General features: G+C 41.3%; 1 protein-coding gene across 1 annotated transcript in view; it reads left to right on the top strand.

Annotated features, from left to right (window-relative positions):
• notum2 (notum pectinacetylesterase 2) overlaps window positions 1-26,282 on the top strand; it is an 83,541-nt gene that overhangs the window by 26,111 nt on the left and 31,148 nt on the right. Inside the window, exons 2-6 of the mRNA XM_068056770.1 lie at window positions 312-442; window positions 18,373-18,714; window positions 18,913-18,965; window positions 20,857-20,952; window positions 21,847-21,907. Coding sequence (XP_067912871.1) covers window positions 312-442; window positions 18,373-18,714; window positions 18,913-18,965; window positions 20,857-20,952; window positions 21,847-21,907 — 683 coding nt within the window. The remainder of the gene's footprint in view (window positions 1-311; window positions 443-18,372; window positions 18,715-18,912; window positions 18,966-20,856; window positions 20,953-21,846; window positions 21,908-26,282) is intronic.

Below are 26,282 nucleotides of genomic sequence, written 5' to 3' on the forward strand. Positions count from 1 at the left end.
ATTTAAATGGAAATTGACTTTACTGTAGAATCAGAGAATCCGTACTATTGGTAAGTGGAAGAAGGTGCTTGAAATTTTTCTTTAATTTTATTGAAAAGGTTGGTGCTGCTTTTTTTGTCAAAATTATCACAGAAGAAGCTTAACCATTTAGGTCTTTTATCCACAGTAGATTACCAGAAAATGAACTGCATGCTATAGGGGTGACTTAAACCACTGGCATCCTGCACTGAAACTGCTGGCTTCTATTTTACTATGCACCGATGAGTAGGTGGCTCACCTGAATCTGCAGGGTGCCTTCTTTAAATATGTAGGTTGTAGGGCAAAGTTGTCATCTGGTCACGCCTGCAGTTTTAACTGGTGGCCTAAGTGCTGAATCCGTTGTGGCTTTCCTGCCAGGTAAAGACAGCGGGAAGAGGATTGGGGGCCAAAGTGGTCCAAACAAGTAAGTTTACTAACTTTCTTATGGGCCAGGAGGAGCAGAAGCCCCTCCTTAAACCCCCTCCCTGCGACTTGAGTGCTCAGAACCGTTTTTTTCGGCACCAGTCTGAGGCATCATGCTGTCTGAAATTCTGCCCTCACCCACCGGACAAGTGCAGCTCACCAGTGTCGCGCAAATGAGGCTGAGAGTTAAAATCACCTGGTCCTCACACTGTTGAAGTTGGGGTCAGGAATTGGCATCCATCTGGTCCCTGCCTGCCCAATTCCAGCTTCTGGTTAAAATCAGGCTTACGTGGTAGGTTTTCCTGTTACTTTGTTTGGTGTAAATAATCACCTCAATATGGCACATAGAGGAAAATTAGGTGTGGAGGATGATACATCAGTAATAGATCTGGCCTGATTTTGTTCACCCAGGTGATCTTTTAGGCCAGAGTGTAATAACAGGAAAATCTGCTCCCTTATATGATAAAACAATGTGCAGCATTATAACTGCCAAGGGGATGTGGGCTCAGATGCGGACGGGAGGAGGACAGGGATTAAATCCCTGAAATGTGGTGTTGGGTCAGGAACTGGACATGATCCCGCCCACTTCTGGGTTTATCCCAGACAGGTTTGCAAGCAAGCGGGGAACCCCCGTGGAGCTGTCAGGAAAGTCATTGCAACGTGCAAAGAGAGAATTAGCTGTGAATTTAACCCAGCATTCTGTCTTTAATAGCCAGCACACAGGTTTCCCAAGCTGTCTGCAATTCGCCAAGGTCAAGGAGATGAGAGCACAAACAGATACTGATTGCTTAATGAAACTGACGTTTTGGGAAGCCTTTAAAGAATGAGATCGCAGTGCCTGTGGCCAGCCACAGTGAAAGGTTTGTGCTTGCAGTATTCATTCTACTACTGCATTCACTACTTTGAGGGTCAATTTCAGCTGTCTTGGAGCATACTCACCTTCATCTCAACTTCCTCGCTGTCAGCCTTCACAGCAGCTTGGAAGTAATTAATACAGCAGAGATGGCGGAAGGGCTTACCATAATCTTCCAATCTTCCCTAGATATGGGGGAGGTGCCAGAGAATTGGAGAATGGCAAATGTGACACCCTTGTTCAAGAAAGGGTGTAAGGACATTCCTAGTAACTACAGGCAGTCAGTTTAACATCAGTGGTGGGTAAGGTTTTAGAAACAATAATCAGGAATAAAACTCAACAGGCACTTGGAGAGATTTGAGTTAATTAGGGAGAGCCAGCACAACTTTGTAAATGACAGATCATGCTTGACTAATCTAATTGAATTTTTTATGAAGTAACAGAGAAGGTTGATGAAGGGAATGCAATAGATGTTGTCTTCTGGATTTTAAGAGACTGTTTGACAAAGTACCATATGAAAGGCTAGTTAACAAAATTGAGACTCATGGAATAAGAAGATCAGTGTCAGCTTGGATAAAAAAGACAGAAAACAGTGAGATGTGGGAAATGTTTTTCTGACCGGAGGATGGTACACAGTGGTGTTAAGTGCTAGGACCACTTTATATATATATATATATATATATATATATATATAAAATATATATGATTTGGATATTGGAATACAGAGTAAAATTTCAAAATTTGCTGATATTATCAAACTTGGTGTGGCAATTAGTGAGGATGAAACCAATTGACTGCAACAGGACATAGATAGGCTAGCAGAATGGGCACACAAGTGGCAGATGGAATTTAATACAGAGAACTGTGAGGTGATGCATTTTGGTAGAAAGGATAGCATTATAGACTTAATGGCATAGTTCTAAAGGGTGTGCAGGGGCAGAGGGACCTGGGGGTTCATGTGCACAGATTCACGACTGTGGCAGGACATATTGAGAGAATAGTTAGCAAAGCATATGGGATGTTGGGCTTCATAAATAGAGTTATTGAGTACAAAAGTAGGGAAATTATTTTGAACCTTTATAAAGCTCTGGTTAGGCCACAACTAGAATATTGTATCCCGTTCTGAACACCACATTTTAGGAAGGATGTGAGGGTCCTTCAGACAGTGCAAAGGGGATTTATCAGAGTGGTTTCAGAGATGAGAGATTTTAGCTACAAGGTTAGGTTGGAGAAGGTGGGGCTGTTCTCCTTTGGGCAAAGCGGATTGAGGGGAGATTTGATAGAGGTGTCCAAGATTATGACAGGTTTAGATAAGGTAGATAAAGAAAAGCTGTTCCCATTAGCTGATGGTACAAGGGCTAGGGGACACAGATTTAAGGTTTTGGGCAAAAGATGCGGGGGAATGTGAGGGAGAACTTTTTTATGCAGCGCATGGTAATGACCTGGAACTTGCTGCCCACAAGGGTGGTGCAAGAGGATACAATTAATGATTACAAAACGAAATTGGATGGGCACTTGATGGAAGTAAACTTTCAAGGCTACAGGGATAGAGCAGGAGAATAGGACTGACTGGATTGCTCCACAGAGAGATAGAATGAACTCGATGGGCAGAATGACCTCCTTCTGTGCTGTTATGCTCTATGCCTTGAGAATAGTGTCCATTGCCATGTATTCTTTCTCCTTCTTCCCTCTCATGGTCCACCTGCACTTCCCTGCAAGGCAAGAACTGGAGAGCCGTTGGCTGCATGTCAGTGAGGCGTTGAGTCACTGAGGCAATGCTTTGCTCCATCCTGTATAGACTTTGCAGGCCATTGGTCTGGGCCAGCTTGTACTCAGCATCCTGCCTTGTCTGATTTTCTATGCAGCGGCCACTCTTTCCACGGAGGTGGACATCAGTGCAAATGCTTGAGACATCTCTCTCCAAGGGTGTGCACTGCCTCTTGGAATGCTGAAAGAAGCACACACATTTCCTGTTGCTGCTCCTCAAATTCCCTTTTTGTGGATGAGCCCTGAGGCTCAGCACCTCCATCCAGCTTAGCAGAGCTTGGAGTGTCCTGCACCCTTAAATGGGGACTCTCCACTGGTGTCCCTGTCTCCAGCACCTGCTCCTGTCCACAAGTGATGTGCTCCTCAGCATGTGACAACCTGGCTATCTCTATTCCAGTACCCACCAAGACATGTGTATCTGTGCTAGTGGAGGGTGTGCATGAGTCATGTGACAGTGTATCCTCAGAGTGCGCGCCATCATCTGAGGACTCCTCGGCCTGGCCCCTCATCAGCTCCTCCATCACCCATGAAGGACCTTTGGGAGATGAAAGGCATGAGTTAGTGCTTACATTGAGAAAGAATACTAACTTGGCATAATGCATATCATGACATTTCAGTTAGTGATGACATCAATTCAACATGAGTGACTAAGTGCCAAGTGGCAGTGTGACATGTAATGCCGTCACCAGGTCTCTGGGCCAACCCCATCTCTCTATTGCCGATACCCAGTACGTGTGCCACCCTGCCGATGTCTAGGGCGGCCTCCTCCAAAGTGGCCAGGTTGGCTATGACTGCAGGTGCACCCAGCTCTCTGCCTCTCCCTGGAGTTGTGGGCTCTCCTCCTTTGTTGAGAGAAAGAAAATAACGGGATGGATTTAATGGGCCCCTGGAGACAGGTTCGGAGGCAGGGGAGCCCATAGAATTGCGGTGGGAGGCAGAGAGCCCGTCAACTTCCCATTGCACCGGAATTTAGTCAGGAGTGGGATAGGCCGATGATGGCCTTCCTGCTCAGTGGCCAACTGAGGCCCTTAAGTGGCCTATTACCGGCCAGTTAAGAGCCTCTTCCTGCTGCCACTGGGATTTAATCTGCAGTGGTGGGGCATGGTGGGGGGGTGCCTATACCACACAGGGCGGTCACCTCGTAAAACATGGTGACCTCCCTGTGGGCTTGCGGGGGTGGGGCTGTCCTCTGTGGGCAATCTGTGGCCCACAATGGACCCTCCCAGGAAACACCACTTACGTGAACCTTCCTCCCCCTGCACTAAACGCCTCCCTCCCCCTTCCCACCTCACCGGGGCCTGTTGGTCTAGCCCTGGTAACCCCGCCTCTCTTACCTTGGGTCCAGCTAGCAGTGGGCTTGGGTCCAAGGTCTCTTGTACTACTGGTAGTGACCACTGCTCCCGGTGGCGCTGGCAATACAACTGAGCTGCCGGCCCTCTGATTGGCCAGCAATTCTTGTGACGGGATCCCATCTTTAAAGGGTCGGGGATCCCAGCGCCAGGCATTTAAGTGCCTGAGAGCTATTAAATCACGCTGAGGGGCTCCAAAAGGCCGAGGCAAGGTTCCCTTCACCTTTTGAACCCGGAGCCCCACCAGCGTGACAAAATCAAGCCCAATGAGTGCGAAAAGTGGAAAGTGTGTTGAGAATGGAATGAGAACATTTGAGGGGGGTGACTGTGAGGGATGGGTGCAAGTTGGCAATAGGACGAGGGCTGTTCAGATGGAGATTTGAATGGTGCCTGGAGAGAAAGAAATGTGTGGATTGCAAGGTTGTTGGTCAGAGAAGTGCTGTGCTGGAGAATGCTAGAGAGGTCAGAGAGTGATGGATATCACCTTAAAGTTGTATGACACTTGTCTTTCTAGAGCAAATTATGTCATTCCACTTTTTTGCTGGCAATGAATCCAGCTGCTGCTGCTCACAGCCTCTTCTGCTTCCAGCCATGGCAGCTTCATTTAGGTGGCTGGCCTTTTCCTTCCATTCGTCGGGAAGAGGACCTCCCTTCGGTCCCTCACCACACTTCTACTCAGCAGGACCTCCATGGAAGAGTCACAGAATCGGGGGTAATCTTCCCACATCTTCCTTCCATCTTCTTGCCTTCAATTTGCTTCAGAAGCAAACTTTCCTGCTGCCATTTTGACTCCTGTCGGGGTCCCTTTAAATTCACAAGTGCTAGTTGTCATCATGCCTGCACTCTGTGATTGGCCGGTGAGCCCAGAAGTGGGATGCTAATGCCGTGGCTGAGTTAAACAGCTATAGCAATCAGCAGGATCCAAACGCAGTACCAGCCTCCCCGCTGCATGTGGATCCGTTTCATTAAGATTCTGCCCAATATTACAACAAAGAAGTTGATGTTCATTACCTGCAAAGACTTCTACTCAAGATCTTTATGCCAAGATGTTTTGACACTGTGGGAAGGAATATTCCATTTTCTATTTCTAGTAAAATTGTAAACTCAGATAAAGACTTCATTTATGGATTTCTACAAAAAGCAAGCAGAGGAAAGTGTTAGTCAACAAATCTAACATAAGTATTATACAAAGTTACAATCCCTCACATTGGATGCTGCAATTGTATTTCATTGCAAGGATTTTTTTTAGAAAAGAAAAATAGTAAATAATTTAACATTGTAAAGATAGCAGAATATTCTTTAATCTACTGTATTTTCTCTTGGGAGCCTAATAGATCTTGTGCCATTTGTGACCTTTACAGCCTTATCCCTTGCTAGTTTTCTCTACCAATTTTCTCCCTTCTCTCCTGATAAGGTTGATTGCTTGTTTGGATATGGTTCTATGCGCACTACCGCTCTCCGGTATCTCACCCACACTGCCACTACACAATTATGGACCTGGAAATAGAGTATTAAAAGATTTCAATCATAATTAGCAATTATTGAGTTCAATCTTGCTAATACCTGTTTTCCACACAGGTGCATTGCTTGGATAGAGATCAGGACCAGAAATGGGAACCAATTTTCCTTCCTCTAACCCATAGGTACTCAAACCAATTGTAGAATCCTTGCTGTTGATCCAGCTGAGATCAACTAATTGAACATGTCAAAACCTGGAACCTTCTTGGTATAGATGGCTCAGCTATTGATTGAATAAACTTGCTGAAGTCTCACAAAGGCCTTATCAATTCTGCAGTAATTTCCTACATAAAATGAAAATCTTATTAACAGTGCACTAATAATAGGTAATTCCATAGCTAGCACTAAGATATTGGTGTTATTTGCATTTGTATTTGGTGCACGATCATTATTAACTTAGGATCACAGCCATGTGCAATCAGTGTTCATTAATAAAGACCTATTAAGCTAGATGACAGTCACATTTAAAAATGTAAATGCATTAGTTAAATTACCAGTTGTAAATATATGTAAAATGGTTTTACAATTTATTGAATGCTTTGTGGCCATAATTTTTCTCAGATAGTCAGATGCGATATACCAAACTTTGACAATATATCTAACATAGAAAAGTATTTTCAGAATTATTTTGAGATCTGGTATGCATTCTTTTTATTTTGGAGTTAGATTTACTCTCATTTTAGGATGTATATTAACTACTTATGAATGTATTTTAGGAGATCACATTCACATTCTGATTTCCATGTGGTTCCTCACTTCAGTGTCAGTATTCCTTTGCATTCTTATTGTATTCTACATCAGCCACAAATCTAGTGAATTATTGGCAATGTCTACATTTGAAAAGTATCAAAAACGATTTACAACAATTCGTTCATTTCTTAGATATTTGAATCTGTTAAGCACATTGCAAGACAATGCTGGTGGAAGATGGATGGGATGTTTGTGTGAAATCTAAATTCATACTTAAAAAACATGAAAACCTAATTTATTACAGTGTTAAATATTTTGAGGTGTCCAAGCTCCACAATGGTATGTGCTTATTTGATTCGGTTCTGGTTGGGTAATTGTATAGTTGCTTACTGGAAGTTGTAAAGATCAAGTTGGGGTTTGGCAGCACTTCAAAGATAACTGCAGTCATGCAGATGAAACACACTGTGCCTGTGTCAAATATGTCACTCACATTAAGCAAGATAGCAAACTGATTTATCTCTGTGTATGAATCATAAAAGCTGATTGTTTTAGCCGCAGGTTATAGTAAAGCTTTATTTTAGAAATAAAAATGAAATAATTAATAGTTGAAACAAAATATCTTTAATTATTATCAATTAAATTCCCATTGTTATTTTATTTATATATATTTACATTTGGTGCTTTTTTAACATATCATTTCTTTATCTTTTAGGTCTTTCTGTACCCCATGCCATCCCTGGATCAAAAAGATGGACAAGTGACATATTCTTAAACCTCTACCAATTAATTTAGCTACTGAAAGCATTTCATAGTAATGTGTGGTGACTCAGTCTCTGATTTTCTCCATTCCTGTGGAGAAGTGTCTGACCTTCTCTGAACACCTTCTCCCACAGGCACAGCTGAGAGCTGGCAGTTGTCAGTGAAGGAACATGCAAATAAATCAAGAATTTCTAACATTGAGATGCTCTGTATTACAATGTTCTCTAAAAGCCAAGACCGAAATCACCTAATTCACGCCCATTTTTGCTGTTTGGGTGTAACTGAGATAATTATATAGTTATTGTTCAACCATTAGAATGCAGCTTTATCTTTCTTTTGGCAATTTACTACTAATGGTAAGTTAAGGCTCCAGTAGAATTGAAGTGCAATAATGTAAATTACACAAGGAAATAACCCACTTGTTACATTTCCTACAGTGATACACTTCTTTCTGTACCACATGCCATTCCTGGATCAAAAAGGTGGACAAGTGACATGTTCTTAAACCTCCACCAATTAATTTAGCTTCAAATACGCTTCAAAATTATTTCATTGACTGTTGAACACTTTGAGATGTCTTGAGGTTGTGGTAGGTGCAATAGAATGCAAGTATTTCTTGTCATTTTATTGGAGAGAATGAAAGAACGTGCTGGGCCTGGGTATTAATAAGGTCAGGTCATACAGGTGGGGTGAGGGGCAGAATTTCAGAGGAGATGTTGTACTCCACAGGGTCCAATTTTTGTCCTTGACAGGTTTGGCTTCCAGTTGGGCAAAGAGAGCTCCAGAGCAGGCGCAGGAACATGTTGATCATATGCTGTTCCAGCACCTCTAATGCACTAAAACATCAAGGATAAATATTGAAAAAGCAATACTAAAAACTCTGCTCTCCTGTCAGAGAGAAATTGTTGCTGTTCAGTGATGGAATTGTTCTTTGTTAACTTTTGACAAGTGTTATTATTTGTGTTCTGCCTGATTATCTGAACTATTCATTTGAAGGAAAAGCATTGCACAGGTTATGCTTGTTGGTCCCAGTTGATTTCCTGCACCTCACAGGTAACACCACAGTCCACACCTCAAAATCAGGATTCAGCTAAAGATAAAACCAAATAAATCCCAAGAACAGTTCTGTTAAAAGCCCTTGTGCTATATTGTTGACAGTAGTTGAGCATATAATCTTGACTGAATCTCCACAACATTACTGAGGGAGTGCCACATTGTTGGAGGTGCCTTATTTTGGGTGAGACATAACCTAACTGTCTGCTCAAATGGAAAGCAATTTGCATTTATATAACTTCTTTAACTTTAAGAAAAATGTCCCACATTAAAGATCCCAAGGCACTTTTTGAAGATCAGAGAGTTCTCCCAGATGTCTGACATTCCTTCACAACTAACATCACCAAAGCAGATGAATGGGTCTTTTATCGCACTGATGGTTTTGGGATCTTGCTGGGCCCACATTGTCTGTTGTGCTCAGCTACATAGCAACAGTAACTGCAGTCAAAGTAATTCATTGTATGTGAATTGCTTTGGGATGTCCCAAGTGATGTGATGAGGTGTTGTCTAAATACAAGTTCTTTCATTTTCTTTCTTCTCGAACTGAATGGTTGCCTTTGATATCACAATAGTTTGGCAGGTGTGGGTCAGGATCCTGTAGAATTCCAAGTTTTCAGGACTCTAGACTTTCCCACAGAATTCCATTGGCGTTCATAAAATCCATGGTTTTGTCTGTGGCAGTGTTAATAAAAGATACTTCAACAGTCTGGCAAGTAAAGTGAAACTGGTTGCTTATCGCTTCTTTAACGTGATTTTATCAGTGCTCTATAAATCACTCAATTCCAGTTTACATTAAAGTAGAAAAAGATAGCTTGCAATCTCTGCTTTTAAATTTTCAAATTGGAAGAAGTCTCTACAGCAGATTAATATTAAGATTGAGCTACAACAGAATGTTTTATTTGGCTCATCAAGGGTTGGCTTATAGTATGAAGGCAGCACAGTGGAAAAAGTGGCTGGATAAATGCTTGCAGTTTGACACCCACAGTGTGTAGTGCGTGATAGAAGTAAGAAGGGAAAGAAAGAGAAGGATCTGAAGAAACTCTACACAACTTCTCCTGCAACGTTCCCATTCCCCTTGGCCATGATTCTGCCCCTGACCGTGATAGCTGCACATTTATTTCTACGGGGTTCAAGAGTGCAGGCAGGCTCGGCCTCCTCCAATGGCAGCCTCTTGCCTTAGCTTGTGTGTGTCATTGACCTGCAAAAAGGAAAGGAGTATGCTGGTGACGCTCTTATAAAATGTTTGGAGAATTTGCCTGCCACACATGCAACAAGTAAGATGTGAGGTGTGAGGAAGCAAGGGTTACAATAGTGGTGGGTTTGTGAGTATGATAAGGAGCTGTAGTGAAGTGTGGTGCTGTGATTATAGGAGAGTGAAGGGAAATTGTGATGGAAGCATTGTGAGTAGTGAGGCCAGAGGTGGAGCAGTGAGCTGAGAGTAAAAGAGTTGTATTCTTTCCTTGACAACTGTGATGAGAATATTGAACTTTCTTCAACATTGCAACCATATCCTGGAAGCTACGCTCCTGGAATTGATCTCCTCTGCAATCCCTTCCCACCAGTGATGGAGGTGCTTCCTGGAGGGATTTCTGGTCCCCTGGGGGAAATCATCCTCCACCTATGTACCTCTGGACTAGGGGCTTCGAATATGGCATCAGAAAACCTGGGTATCTTGTTGGTACCTCTTTCTGCAATCTGGGAAGTTTCCCTGGTAATTACAGCCAGAGTACACCTCCCTTTTACGAACAGCTGGCTGTCTTTAAGTGACATCAGAATTGCCCTATTTCCCACCCTCCTGAACATCAAAATGATTCAGATGTGCAGCCAATGCAACATGTGCCATTCATTGGCTGCTTGCCTGAATCATTTTGATGAGGTACCAGCACAAATTCAATTTGTTGCCTTGGAACAGGCACATGTAGAGCACGCCCCATCAACTGCAGGACCTGCTGCTGCATGCCCTACCCACTGTGCACCCCATCCCCTACATGCCCCATCCCAGCGAGCCCTTTTTCATGTGATGGAATTTCTAGCCCCATATTTTTGGAACTGTGTAAAAATACCTATTAATGAAAGTGCAAAGTAAAAATCCAAGAAAGATTATTGTCAAAGTCATGTTAGCCTGTCTAAGCATTTACTTCACTAATACTTATGCTCAAATACATAAAGGCTGATGGTAATCTAAGAATGAGCTACTATAAATCTATACATCTATTTTACATTTTTACCAGGGCAAATCACCTTTAATAGGAAGGATACATTATAAAATAAAAAGTAAACATTTCAGGTCTGTATGAAAAATAATAATGTAGCTTGCAGTTCAGCAGAATAGGTCCTTTAAAGCTGACCAAGTGAGCTGTTAAATATAGACTTTGACTGCAGTGCACAAAATCTTAGAAAGGTAACTGTCAGAATGAGGCTTGAAACAATCCATATGTTGTTGCTTTAGTATCTGGCATCTGTCAGGAATAGAGATTGATGAGTTGGTGCCTGAGTGTTAGAGTGAAAATGTGACTGTATTCCCACTGACTCCTTTTGTAACTAATGCAGAGTAAGATCCTTCGATTTGTACCAACAATTTCAGAAGGATCTCAAATACATCAACTTGATTTTTTTTCTGGACTGGCGATTTTGTGTCTCTGAATTAGATAGCAATTTAATGCCAATTGATAGTTTTCTACACTAGAAACTGCGACCATCCAAACTAGTGTGATGTAAGATATTTACAGCTGGCAGAAAAGAAGTGATTTTCATTCCATCACTCTGGATTACAGTCAGGCTCATGTCCCAGATGTGGAACAATATTAAAATTAAAGTGGTTAAAATTAAATGATTGGCCCTTTGTCTCCAAAACATCTTATATAATGATTGAAATTAAAGTATTGCAATGTTTTCTTACTTCAGATTGAAATGTAACTCCCATTGTTGCCCTGATCTTCCATCGTAATAAAATATTTTATTATTTTAATGTAGGTATACTTGGTGCTGCAAAGTGCAGTCTTTGAAATTAACACTTTGATATGATTTTTAAAATTAATTTTACATAACCTGGGTACAGTCAAAGTTTTTTTTCATGTGCATGAAAAGTTCAAGGGGAGAGGAGTTTCTCTTCATCATTTTCACAACTATGAAAACAGCACTATATTTTTAACTTTTTTGAGAGTACCAGCCCCTTTTCCCCAAATGTTCTTCCCTTTGCCCAAACTTACTGGTCCACACACAAACCGTAGCAATGAAAGAAAATGCATAACAACACCTCTGCCAATATTTTTCTGAAGCAGTTGCAGGGTTGTGAGTGATGACCCTCGATCCAATTTCTTCTCTGTTCTATGACAAAGTTCTTGGGGACCTAGTGGATACCTTTTCACTATGATAGAGGGAACTCATAGAACAGAATCACAGAATGGTTACAGCACACAAGGAGGCCATTCATGCTGATACTCCAGTTCCTTGTGTACTGGACTACTTGAATTATCATCCTATTAACAAAATAATTAATGGAACATAGAGGTATCTGTTCCAATCTTGTTCAAAAAATGCAACTTAATCTGTTTATATTCTTTCTGATTAGATCTAAAATTTGTTCCAATTTGCTTGTTAGTATTCTGAAGTAAATATTTTAGTTTAATAAGTCACTAATAATTTCTTGTGTTAAGGGAAACGGGATTCAAGGTGCTGCCTCTTATATTTTTAGATGTGCCTAAAAATGGCAACATTGATTAAATCATTGCAATATAATTCTTCAAATATATATGGAATACAAAGAGAATGTTGGCAGGAAACTAAAAAAAAGAAATAAATTACTTTGTCGTAATTTTTGCAGACGGGACAAAGTTGCAATCATTGTTATTTGAAGTTATCCCATAGAAATTTTAATATTTCTAAGTACATAGAATTCTTGGCAATATGAGATTCCCTAATAATAATCTTCGCTGCCTCCGGAGAATCCTTGGTATCAGGTGGCAGGATCGTATCTCCAACACAGAAGTCCTTGAGGCGGCCAACATCCCCAGCATATACATCCTACTGAGCCAGTGGCGCTTGAGATGGCTTGGCCATGTGAGCCACATGGAAGATGGCAGGATCCCCAAGGACACATTGTACAGCGAGCTCGTCACTGGTATCAGACCCACCGGCCGTCCATGTCTCCGCTTTAAAGACGTCTGCAAACGCAACATGAAGTCCTGTGACATTGATCACAGGTCGTGGAAGTCAGTTGCCAGTGATCGCCAGAACTGGCGGGCAGCCATAAAGGCGGGGCTAAAGTGTGGCGAGTCAAAGAGACTTAGCAGTTGGCAGGAAAAAAGACAGAAGCGCAAGGGGAGAGCCAACTGTGTAACAGCCCCGACAAGCAATTTTATGTGCAGCACCTGTGGAAGAGTCTGTCACTCTAGAATTGGCCTTTATAGCCACTCCAGGCGCTGCTTCACAAACCACTGACCTCCTCCAGGCGCTTACCCATTGTCTCTCGAGACAAGGAGGCTAAAGAAGAAGAATAAAGTGGTATAATAGAAACACTGTATTTCAAAATTTCAAAAGATAAGCATTAATTTTCTTATTAAATGTCCTGGAAAAACATCAGAACCATTGCTGGTACTGCGATAGAGGTGCTGTTATCTGTAATGGCACTGAGCTTCTCTTCTGCATATGAACATGCTGCTTCCTTGTGTTGTGAGCCTGAGGCTGTTTAAACCCACATTGGTAATGTGTGTGCCCTCCTGTGGTTAGGCTGGGAATTACTATTACAGAACTGTCCAAGCATGTTCATTATGAACGTGAATAATTATTGCAATACCTTATTGCTCAGCTAAAATTTCCCTTTAAACTACATGTTCAGTGATATCTATTGATGTGTCCCTGTCCCTGTCTTATTACAAAGTAAATAATCTACAGCGGCCTAAGTACTATCCATTCATAAGTCTGGATATTTTCAGTATCCTTTGAGCAAAGCCTGACATAATTGTGTAAACTATCTTTATGATTTTAGATGTTGCCTCATGGGGGAATGTAGAACTAGGGGGCACAGTTTCAAAATAAGACAGAGATAGAGATGAGGAGAAATTTCTTCTCTCAGAGGGTCGTTAATCTTTGGAATTCTCTTCACCAGAGAGCAGTGGAGGCTGGGTCATTGATATATATAAAAGGCTGAGTTGGACAGATTTTTGATCTACAAGACAGTCAAGGATTATGGGGGTAGGCAGGAAAGTGGAGTTAAGGCCATGATCTTATTAAATGGCACAGCAGGCTCGAAGGGCCGAACAGCCTACACCTGCTCCTATTTCTTATGTTTTGCTTAAGTTTCTGCTCAAATTCATTTGCATTTCACTGAACACAAATCCTTCCATGAATCTGCGTAATCGGGCAGCATTTTAGAACATAATTTTTTTTCAAAAATCGCATTAGAAATATTCCTTGATTATATGTAAGACTGGTAATCCAGTATAGCTTTATTAATATAGCTAATTGGGTTTAACACAAAAAAATAAGCATTTTTAATCAGTAGGTCGAGGCCACCAACTGTGGGTAACCTGATTTTAAATAACTGGAACTGACTATAAAGAACCATTTAGTGGTTACGTTGGTGTATAATAGTTCCTTAGCAAAGTAAAAACCTGCCCTTAATGTCTATTTAAAGGCCCTCTCATAGGCCAACAAATGGGCGTAATTAGTGAAAACTAGCCATGGGTGATTCATCAATTTGGGGGCAGGATCTGTTACATGGGCGGGACCGGTCTCCAAAGTTACTTTTTTAAACCAGCACGCAAGATCATGGAAACTTGATTTGCAGTGGACGTATGTTGCGCCTGAAAATCCTTGATGTTTTGCACTAATTTTTCAGATTATGGGGGTATTGTGCCAAAATAACTAATGCACCCTCGTGGAAACCCCAGGTCAAGGTATTTGGAAACTATCTTCATTTTTTCTTTGACCTCCATGTCTCGAGAGACAATGGGTAAGCACCTAGAGGTGGTCAGTGGTTTGTGAAGCAGCACCTGGAGTGGCTATAAAGGCCAATTGTAGAATGACAGATGCTTCCACAGGTGCTGCAGATAAAGTTGGTTGTCGGGGCTGTTACACAGTTGGCTCTCTCCTTGTGCTTCTGTCTTTTTTCCTGCCAACTGCTAGGTCTCTTCGACTCGCCACTCTTTAGCCCCGCCTTTATGGCTGTTCACCAGCTCTGGCGATCACTGGCAACTGACTCCCATGACTTGTGGTCAGTGTCACAGGACTTCATGTCGCGTTTCCAGACGTCTTTAAAGCGGAGACATGGACGGCCGGTGGGTCTGATACCAGTGACGAGCTCGCTGTTCAATGCGTCCTTGGGGATCCTGCCATCTTCCATGTGGCTCACACGGCCAAGCCATCTCCTGCGCCCCTGGATCAGTAGGGTGTATATGCTGGGGATGTTGGCTGCCTCGAGGACTTCTGCGTTGGAGATACGGTCCTGCCACCTGATGCCAAGGATTCTCCGGAGGCAGCGAAGATGGGAAGAGTTGTGACGTTGCTCTTGGCTGACATACATTGTCCAGGCCTCGCTGCCGTAGAGCAAGTTACTGAGGACACAGGCTTGAAACACTCGGACTTTCGTGTTCCGTGTCAGTGTGCCATTTTCCCACACTCTCTTGGCCAGTCTGGACATAGCAGCGACCGCCTTTCCCATGCACTTGTTGATTTCTGCATCGAGAGACAGGTTACTGGTGATAGTTGAGCCTAGGTAGGTGAACTCTTGAACCACTTCCAGAGCATGGTTGCCGATATTGATGGATGGAGCATTTCTGACGACCTGTCCCATGATGCTCGTTTTCTTGAGGCTGATGGTGAGGCCAAATTTGTTGCAGGCAGCCACAATCCTGTCGATGAGTGACTGCAGACACTCTTCTGTGTGGGATGTTAATGCAGCATCGTCAGCAAAGAGGAGTTCCCTGATGAGGACCTTCCATACTTTGGTCTTCGCTCTAAGACGGGCAAGGTTGAACAACCCGCCATCTGATCTTGTGTGGAGGAAAATTCCTTCTTCTGAAGTCTTGAAAACTATAAATATAAAAGAAGTCTAATTTTCTTCCCTTATTCGCTCAACGGGCATCTAAGAACATATTTTTAAGACTTTGGGATCACCCAAGCATAAAATTGGCATTGTGGATCTCCTGCCCATTTTTAAAAAATGTCCAATTTTACATCTCCATTCCCTTCAATGGAAAAAGAATTGGGCTGTTTCTGTAACATGTGTCTGATCTATAATGCCTGGTGTGTTGCTGAGACAGCAAGTTGGAAAACAGCCCTTTGTTTCATAAAACCAAACATGTTTTTATGTGGGTAAAGCTAATGTCAATGTTAATTCCATAAAATATCTGTGGAACAATGGAACAGGATCAAGGTAGTATTTGAGCAGTTCCTTCAGACATACACAGGTCTAGCTTTAGCTTGTAATGGATATGTGTTACAGATAATTGGGGAGTAAGAAAGTCATAAATATCTTTCATCTCCTAAACCTGAGAATTATTTTAGGTGAAAAAGCCTTAATGCCTGGGCTCTCTTGGAAGGTATTCTACTAGCATCGATAATCCAGTTCAAGTTTTTGCAAACATTTTAGTTAGAAATTAACCCCACTTGATGCACTAAAGTCTCCAAAAGGTGTTGGTGATATTTTCCAGTGACTTATCAAATTGTCCATCTGAGGTCAAATCCTCAGCACAAATTAAACAAATTAATCTTATCTGTGTGTCCCTCTGATTCAAGAATGCAACCCTCAGAAAATCAGATGTTATTCACAATATATAATATAAGAACTGATCAGGTCATAAGTCTGTGAATTAACAATACTATGATAATGGTTATTAACAGCTTTTGGTATTCAGATTTATTTTATTTATCAACAATCCACTGCATAAGAGGGATAGTCTCATCTGGGAGAGTATGTTTATTGGGTACGAAAACAACACATGTGTGATGACACAATTGGTGATGTGGTTGCACAATCAGTCAGTAATTGCATTAGCCTCAATACGTTATTGAACTTTAATACAAAATGTACAACCTTTTCCACTGCAACTTCCCACCACCCCCCAAAAAAAATGTAATGCAGAAATTTGTGATGTGGGTGATGTAACACTTGCTGCAGTGAATATACATTCCCTGACAGATGGAATTGAAATTTTCCACTGAATTTTCAGAGTGAGCTATTCCCAGCCTTTCCAGGGACTTAGGAAACACCTAAATTCAGAACGCTTCTTCTTTATTAGCAATGTACCAGTTTAAGAGAACAATTTAAAATATGAAGAAACAATTTTGAAAGATGTATACATGTTTGAAAATGTACTCATTTCCTAGCGTTCAACTGTGACAATCTACTAAGTGCCTGAAATACACCACGATTGACAGTAAGATCTCAGTAACTTTAAAGGCATGTAAATTTCAAGGTCGTTAGTGGCTGGTTAGCACTCTGAGAAATTGTGCTACATTTTGGCATCAAAAAACAATCTGTCAACATTGAGTGATTGCTTGAAAGATATGAGGGTCTGGTATGTAGTCACTTCCCATAAACACCTAAAAGACTCTGCTTTCCTGCAATGACAGATCCTGTCAATCTTTGATGTAATAGGGGACTGGTTCTAATGATGGATCTTAGCACTGGCTCAACTAGTATGGTTGACGAATGTGAATGTCCAGCATTTCATTGATGAGTGTTTGGTTAGAGCACAGCCCTCGTGATCCCCTTTAATGATCAATACGTCACCCTCCTGCTATCTGAAAGACATGCAGGGTAGGTTCAAATAGCCAGTGTTTTCCTTCAAAGTGTTCAACTCAAACTTGGTGATGACTATTTTCTTCAGTCTCTGGAGAGACAAACTCTGCAACTGAATTCAAAGGTAAAGCCATGAAGTCTGCTTTACTGTTCTATATTAGGCTTCCATCTAGCATTTCTAAATGATATTATTTGTTCATGAAGTTTTTTTTATAACTTTTAATTTTTCAACAGAATGGATCCACAAGTTGTAGTATTCTGCTTTATGTATTGAGTTAATTGTTTCAATGTAATGTAACTGGGCTGTCTGAGTGTTGCAATTGCTTCCTCTTACTTTAGGATATTTAGTTTAGTTCTGAAAAGAAATAGAATGAAGCTTTGTAAGATTATTCTGCTGAATTTAGCTTGAAAATGAGTTATTATGCTTTCAAAGGAACTGTATGAAATACTGTGAAAAATTGTAACGTACATCACCTTTGATCTATGCCATTTATGCATTGTGACAAGTAGATTGTTTTGTTTTATTTTCTTAATATTAATTGCTGCTGAGCACTCAATGAGTTTGAGTACAAGCAGAAGTACATTCAACTGAAGAAATTGATAAATTTTATAGGACCAAATATAAAAACCTTAACATTGAGAAATGCTTTCAGTGGCCTTCCACTTTGTTAACTTGTTTTTGTGGATTCTGCTAAGTGAATTCTGTGTAAGAATGCAACCTGACCAAAACAGTCCCATAATTGAGCACCTCTGAAAAAGTAAAACAAGGAAGTTATAACTATGAGTACTGTAGGTGTCAGTTCAAAGACAAGATTTACATTTTTCACAGTAGTGCATCTATGTGTTATCTTCCTGCCCAATCCATGCCATCTTCACCTTCTTGGCGCCAGCTCAAAGCAAAATTTAAGAAAGAGAAATTTGATCCATATGGCGACAATATAAAATCAAATTCACATCCGAGATTTGAGTAGAACTAATATTTCTTTCTTCGCATTAGGTTGGCTTCAGGACCAGCCCTCACCCATTTACTACCTGTCTTTCTAAGAGTGCTGATAGTGTTGAGATCAAAAAGCTTCTGGATCTAACCTAACATCACTACTGCAACAACTTTCTTCAGCACATTTACAAAGGTATGAATTATTTTAAACTTGCTTTTGTAAATTGACAAGGTTCGTTGTTAATGTGACTATTTTTTGCAGATCCCATTGTGCCATGAATCTTTTCAGCACCGTCTTTTTCATCACCTTGCTGGGAGCAGTGGAGCCCCAGAACAGGTCAAATTCAAAGGCTACATCCAGGAATTCCAGTCCGAATAGAAGGACTCCGAATCCGAATGGAGAATCAGCACAACCAGTCACAAACGAAGAACCACCTCATGCTAATCTTACTGCTTCAGAAGACAACAATGAAAATCTGGTGTCTCATGTCAGGACTCTAGCTCAGACCCTGTACCAATGCTCAAAATCAGCTACAACTGATGAGATGAAGCTTAACTTTCTGAGGAGCACGACAGTGACATGTAATGATGGAACTCCAGCTGGGTAAAAAAAAATACATTTAAAAAATATTAAATATAGAAAAAACGCACATAGCTTAAATTTGATGGTGTTCAAAGATTAAAATATTCCTGCTTTGACATTTTTATGTAGAATCAAATTAACACAACATGTGGCCGCACTGATTGTTTGTTATGGATTTTATATTGACTTTTATTGCATTTGTGACTGGTTAATTCACAGGTATTACATAAGAGAGTCAAAAGGGAGCAAGCGATGGTTAATATTTTTAGAAGGTATGTGAATTATGGTAAACTAGTGGATGTAGACTCTTTATTTGAAGAGTGTTATATCAAAATAAGTTATCATGGAATATGTTAATTATTGATGCAATTATTAAAAATCGGCCTCATTAATTAGAAAATAAGTTGCTTTGTCTGTGTTCATAGATGATGCCAAGAGAATTTAATGTGAATTCATGAGATTTTCATATTGTTAATTATTATGCAGATATTTAGCAGATAACATTTGAGCAACAATGGAAATTCCAGTTAGTAAACTGCATGCAAAAAGCACTTAATGCAATACTATAATTCCGGTGTGCATTATGTTTACACAAACATTAACCAATTTAAAGCCTGAATGGAAATAGTGCACACAGGAATGTAGTGAGATGGGTAATTTTAACCCAACTCACCTGTGGGAAACCCATGGGATCAGGTGGAATGCCCAATGGGGACAATTGTAACTATCCCACCAGCTGGGAAACTGACGGGATTGGGTACAATATCGGTTATGCACCCCACCCGTTTTTACTGTCCATTGAAGCCAATGAATAGTATTGGGCAGAGTGTAAAATCAGCATTCCACCTGACCCCATATGTTTTCCACCCAATGAGTTTGGTTAAAATTACCCCTTATGCATTTGTTGGTGAAGTTTTCAAATTGGAATTTCTACCCATGGTGCTGTATGCTGCCATCTGTGTGACTGACATGGCAGAGCCTGTAGAGCATTGTTCTGATTAGATTGCAGCAGTGTTACCAACCCTTTTACCTGTCTTAGTGTAGACTCCAATTTCAATCTGTGTGCTACCAGGCCAGACTTGTACTGTGCTGGTATTCTACACAGATGGTTTTGAAACATGAAAAGGTTTGCCTGCTGTAATTTCAACTACTATTGCAAATTCTGAGGGAAAGTGTAATATTACTTGTCCTTCGGTGTGTGATCTGTTTGGTCATTCCACAACAGAAAGATCCCTGGATAATGTCAAGCATTGCATGGCTGGCTGACAGGTTTCAGCCATAGCTCAGTGGTAAGCACTGTCACCTTTGAGCCAGAAGGTTGTGTGTTTACATCCCGCTCCAGAGACTTGGGCACATAATCTATGATGACACATCAATGCTCCCTCAGAGCTCCACCATCACAAGTGCAGTCTATTGAGTGAGATATTAAACTGAGGCTTCTTCTACTCCCTCAAATTAATTTAAAAGATCTCATGAGGCTATTTGAAGAACAGGAGAGTGCTCCCCAGTGTTGTGGCCAACATTTATCCCTCAACCAACACCACAAAAAATAGATTATCTGATCATCATCTCACGACTCTTTGGCTGCCACATTTCCTACATCACGACAATGACTACACTTCAAAAGTAGTTCATTGTCTGTAAAATGATTTGGTACATCCTGAGGTCATGCAAGTTCTTCTTCTCCTGCACAACAGGGCAAACCAATACAAAGAAAATGTGAAAAAGATAACTTGCTCAAGAAAGGACGCTACTGTGATTTAACATTATATAAGTGATAGGATGCAAAACTGATACAGATATGCCATTGTGGATTAAAAGTATAGTACTTTAAGAGAAATTAGCAATAGAAAATTTTTGGTCTCCAGGATTTGTCTGTATTTTATCTTTAATCTGGTGATCTGAATAGTATAAGCTTATTGCAAAGTAAGTGGTACAACACCAAGGTTCACTTTTGTTAAAATGTAAGTAAAACTTTCCATTTCAACAGAATAAGAATATTATATAAATGCTTTTATTGAATCAAAATTCAATTTGTTTTCATTAACTTCATGAGGCTCTGTTTGTAGTAGACAAATTGTGTTGTGTTGACTAAATATTCTTGGTCTAGTGAGGAGTCCAATGTCATTAGTTTCCTTCTACTCCTTTTGTGAATGAACATAGGTGGCTGGTGTTGTTATAACAAAGAAAGTTGTGACGCACGATACAGATCAATTCCACGGCTCATGAGTTCTTCAGAATGGCCACAAGCCCAGAAAGGTAATTATATTATCTAGGCTCTGAATTTATTGTAGCTGGTGAATGAATGGTGCCCGCTGTTCATTAGCTATGCCTTAGTCTGGTTAATTTCCATGAGCTTTTGCATGGCAAGTTGCTGTAAGGGGGGAGATCGAAATCGCCTGGTGCCCTCTACAGGACCTGAGTGAACAGGGCAAGCAACTTTGTATCCCCTTAACAAATAAGATTAAAGAATTGTTATTGAATGGCACAGAGTCTGAACCAGAAAATGTAAGTTAGAATAGTGAGTTCAATGTCAAATCAGGTGGAATAAGACAAATCAAGGAAGGGAAAGAAAGACAGAAAGAAAAAGTTTAAAAAGGTAATTACTTTTTAAAAATCTTCCACAATAATTAAAGTTGGAGCAATGAGGTGCCACACTTGTTAAAGTTTAATTTTCAGTGGCAGCAAGGTTGTTTGTCAGTAACTGAGACTTACCATGCCATTAAAAAGGATATTTAGACTGAAATGGACAAGCCCTAACTTTCCGTGATGAGTTTAGCTTACATCTACCATACAAGCACAGGAACTTCACACCGTTCAATGCATTTGAATGATGGGTCAGACAGTGAGATGGTGTTTTCAGGAAGCTAATGGCGTATCAACAGCATTCAATATTTGATCAGGCATCTGCCCTCACCTGCAGTTGCTGTGAGATTTGCACATAAATAACATTGAGCCCTGTCAGCCTCACTGTTATATTGCAGTAAATTCTGGGCCATTATTTCCTTAGATGCTGTTCCATTTAAAACAAGGGAAGCCTCATAAATAGTTTATTTTTGCAGTTAAGAAAAAGTTATTGCAGTCAATAGGGAAATATCAACTCTGACAACTGTGAAGAATGACTTTGTCTATACTGTTTATTCAATATGGCAGGTTCTGGAATTCTATCATCACAGCCTGAAGAGAACCCACATTGGTGGAATGCTAACACGGTGTAAGTGCTTCTTTTAATTTCTGTGCTTCAAGAATGTGTTTCACATTAAGAAAGATAAACCATGCAGAACTTCAAATGTAACAAGTGATAGGACATTTTTGCTCAATTGCTTGAAAAAAAACTATGAATAAAAAGGATCAGTGTTATATATTTAAGACAAAAATTCTCTATCCTTCCCATGTTTAGTCACTTTTGCATTTGGTTTCCTCTTTGGCATGTGGAATTCCCAGACTGAGAGTGAACAAACAACCGACATCTGTGCTCCAACTAATGTCACTTGAGCCAGCTGTTAGGAGGTATACATTAACTCAGCCTCTGACCTACCCTCCCTCCACTCAGCATCCAGTGCGTGAAAATCATGGAGTAATCTAATTTTGGTTCAATTTAACTGAAAACAGCAGTGCAGCATTGAGCAATTACCCCATGGGGTAGAGGCAGAACAATAGCATGGGTTTTCCTAGATTGGTCTTGCATACACCCAGTCACAAGTGATAGAGAAGAGCTCCAGCACAACTTAGGAGGGGAAAAGAGATGGTACAAGAGACTTTGCAAAGAGGGTGAAAAAGAGAGAAGTAACTTATTAAAATATAATTAATACATCCCACAAAGTGAATGCTACAATACATGATGGATATATTTTAATATTTATGAGTAAATATAATAATCTTAGATCTTAAACTGAGCAGGGCACCACTTATCTTAATAATAACAGTAGACTAATTTTCTTGAATTAAACTTTGAACTCCAGACATGATGTTATACATCAACAAAATAATAACTTAAATCCTGGACTACTGAGTACATATGGAAGTAATTACATAGCTGAATAAAAGCATTGCACAGTATCTGGGGATTGGGCCAATGTGAGTTCAAAATGACTGAAATTGTCAATACGTTGCTTTTGATACTATTTTTTTTCTTGAACTTCAGGAAAATTACTGGGTCAGGTGCACGCTGCTTAAAATAATTGCTCATTGTTTATCTGGTCTTTATTGGGTTATTTTGATTATTTTTCAAAAAGCAACTTCCTTTCATTTTTTTCTCCCTCAGCTACACTAACTTCCATATCTAATTGACATTTTTTCAACATGACTTCAAAATCTGTTCTCACATCATTAAAGATGTTTAAATCAAAATCTCTAAATAACAGGCATCCATTGAATTTAGCATTTTTGTGAGAACCGTGCATTGTGATGAGCAGTTTGAACGAAATTGCAATTCCCTTTAATGGCTGTACAGCAAATAACTCAAGCAACAGATTATTAGTCAGACATCCTGGTAATATTTGCTTTTTCTATAAAAGGGACTGTTATATTGAGTGAAGATTGGTTATACTCTGTGAAAAGGTCAGTGAAAATATTTGGAAAACACTTCTTGGATATTGAATTAAAATCCACCAAAATATGAAGAAAAATGAAGATAAAGCCAATCGAGTTTTTTTTCCTCTTAAGAAGGAACTGAAATCATTCAGTCAGAGACTAGAAAAAGAACTTATCTTGTTTGATTTGAACACTAGGCTGTCGGCCGCTCCTAATAAAAACTTCAATAAAAAATCTGCTAACCACTCACAATGGATTTTATATGCACCACTTTTAACAACAACATTTTATATTTATATAGCACCTTTAACATAATAAAAACATCCCAAGGCGCTTCACAGGAGCATTATAAAACAAAATATGACACTGAGCCACAAAGAGATATTAGCTCAGATGACCAATAGCTTGGTCAAAGAGGTAGGTTTTAAGCAGTGTCTTGAAGGAGGTAGCGAATCGGAGAGGTGTTGGGAGGGCATTTCAAAGCTTAGGGCCTAGGCAACTGCAGGCACAGCTACCAATGGTGGATAAGCAGTTTGATCAGTTAGCAACAGTGGAGGAGTTGAGAGAGGTGGTGGTGAGGTCGAGCTGGGTGCCATCTGCATACATGTGAAAACTAACGCTGTGCTTTTGAATGATGTCACCAAAGGGCAGCATGTACACATGAGAAATAGAAAGGGGCCAAGGATAGATCCTTGGGGGACACCAGAGGTAAAGGTGGTGGAGCAGGAAGAGAAGCCATTGCAAGTGATTCTCTGACTCTGATTCAATAGATAAGAATGAAACCAGGGGCTGATTTTATGCTCACCTCTGTGGCGAGTTAGAAGGCAAGGAGAGCATAAGCAGGCAGTATGGTGGCAGCTGGAGACCCCTCCACCTTCCTGCCTCCACCCCAATTAGGTCTGTGGTGGGAAGGCCTTCCCACTCCATCACCAATTGAAGCCCTTAAGTGGGCAATTAGTGCCCAATTAAGGACCTCATCCCTCTGCCATCAGCATTAGCTCCACGGCAGGTGGGCCTGTCGCCACACAGGGAGCATGACAAGCAAACCCCTGCAGCTTTCTTGCCAGCTCCCAAGGGGAGGACCCTCGTTCAAAAGCATAGAGTCTGATCAAGGGTGCAGCATCGACAGCCGCCTCCCTGCCCTTGCTGCCGATCTCCCTACACCCTCTCTCCCCCTGGACCCCCACCGCATGAAACCTCTCCCGCCATCACTCACCTGTGGCATGGATCCATCGATGATCCTGGGCCTTGTGCAGATGCTTTACATTGTGGCACTGCTGAGTAAAAGAGCTGCCGTGCAGGACTCCCATCAACAGGGTTCTTAGTCCTGGGGAAGGCCCACTGCTGCCCAGTTAAGTACCTAATTGGCACATGATGCGGCCTTCCCGTGAAGAGGCAACGTGGGGCTCTCGCCGGCTCTTCAGCCAGTGGCTGAAGCCCCTGTCGCCTCCATTAAATACCACCACAGGTGAGAGCAGTCCCATCCAGCTGGGTGACAATGGAGAGGTGCTGGAGGAAGATGCTGTGATCAACCATGTCAAAGGCTGCCGACAGGTCGAGAAGAACAAGGAGGGAAAGTTTACCTTTGACACAGTCACATAGGATGTCATCTGTGACTTTGGTATGAGCTGTTTTGGTACTGTGATAGGCACAGAAACCTGATTGGGGGGATTGAAATATGGACTTCTGGGAAGATGTGGGCACAGATTTGGGAGGCGACAACATGTTCAAGGACTTTGGAGAGGAAAGGGAGATTGGAGATGGGACGGTAGTGTGCAAGAACGGGGGGGTTGAGCGTTAGTTTTTTGAGGAGAGGGGTGATGATGGCAGATTTAAAAGGGAAAGGGACAACACCTGAAGAGAGAGAATTTTTAACAATAATCCACTAACATGGGGATCGGGGGGAAAGTTGGGTGGTCAACACTTCAGTAAGAATAGGATTGAGGGAGCAGAAGTTGGGTCTCATGGACAAGATGAATTCAGAGAATGCATGAGGGGAGATAGGAGAGAAACTGGAGAAAGTTCAGGGCTAGGGCAGGGGGGAGCATTATAGGAAGTTTGGCCAGGTGGGCTAGTGGAAGGGAGGGACACGGCAAAGACAGCTGATTGGACAGTCTTAATCTTAGTGACAATGAAGTTCATGAGCTCCTCGCACAGTGTTGAAGATGAGGATTGAGGGGACAGGGAAGAGGGGTTTAAGAAGATGGATTTCAGTTGAGAAACGAAACTGGGGGTTATCTTTGCATTTCAGGATGATCCTGGAATAGTTGCAGTTTTAGCAGAAAAGAGCAGGACCTGATAGTGTTTGAAGTAGTCCCACAAATCTGGTGGCAGATGGCTAAACCAGCTGTCTGCCATATCTGTTCAAGTCTGTGTCCTTTGGATTTAAAGGAGCGGAGATGAGGGCCGTAGCAGGGGGAATGGCCAGGGTGAGAGAGAGTAATGATTTTATTGGGGACTGGGGCATCAAAGGTGGAGGTGAGGGTGCAGTTGAGCAAATCAACAGTTGCAGAAATGTTGTGGTGAATGGAGGCGTATGAAGAGTTGGAATTTTGAAAGTGCATTGTAAGTGAATTAGGGGATAGTTTTTTCCCAGGGATAGAAACAGAACGGTTTAGGGCTGGGGCGTGGAAGGGGGATGTGGGTGGTGAGTGATATAAGGAAGTGATCAGAGATGGCCTTATCTTTAATTGATACAATGGGACTAGCAAGACCACGTGAGATGGAAAAGTCAAGGGGGTGGCTGTGAATATGGGTTAGAGAGTTTACATGGAGGGAAAGATTTAGGGAGGATAAGAGGGCAGTGAACTCAGAGGAGAGAGAGCATGATGAGCTGAGATGGAGATTGAAATCACCAAGGATGAGAAGTCGTTTGGTGCAGACGCTGAGGGAGGAAAGCAGTGAAGATATCTTGGTGAGAAAATTGTTATTGTACTTGAGAGGGCGGTAGAGAGCAATGATTTTGAAAGAGAGGTGAGAGGGGTGGAAGAAGGTGAGATGCTCGAAGGAAGAGGAAGTACCAGTGGAGTAGGGGCTCAGATCAAGATGTCACCTTG

This window comes from Heterodontus francisci, chromosome 24, assembly GCF_036365525.1.
Source record: "Heterodontus francisci isolate sHetFra1 chromosome 24, sHetFra1.hap1, whole genome shotgun sequence".
NCBI classification, from domain to species: Eukaryota; Metazoa; Chordata; class Chondrichthyes; order Heterodontiformes; family Heterodontidae; genus Heterodontus; species Heterodontus francisci.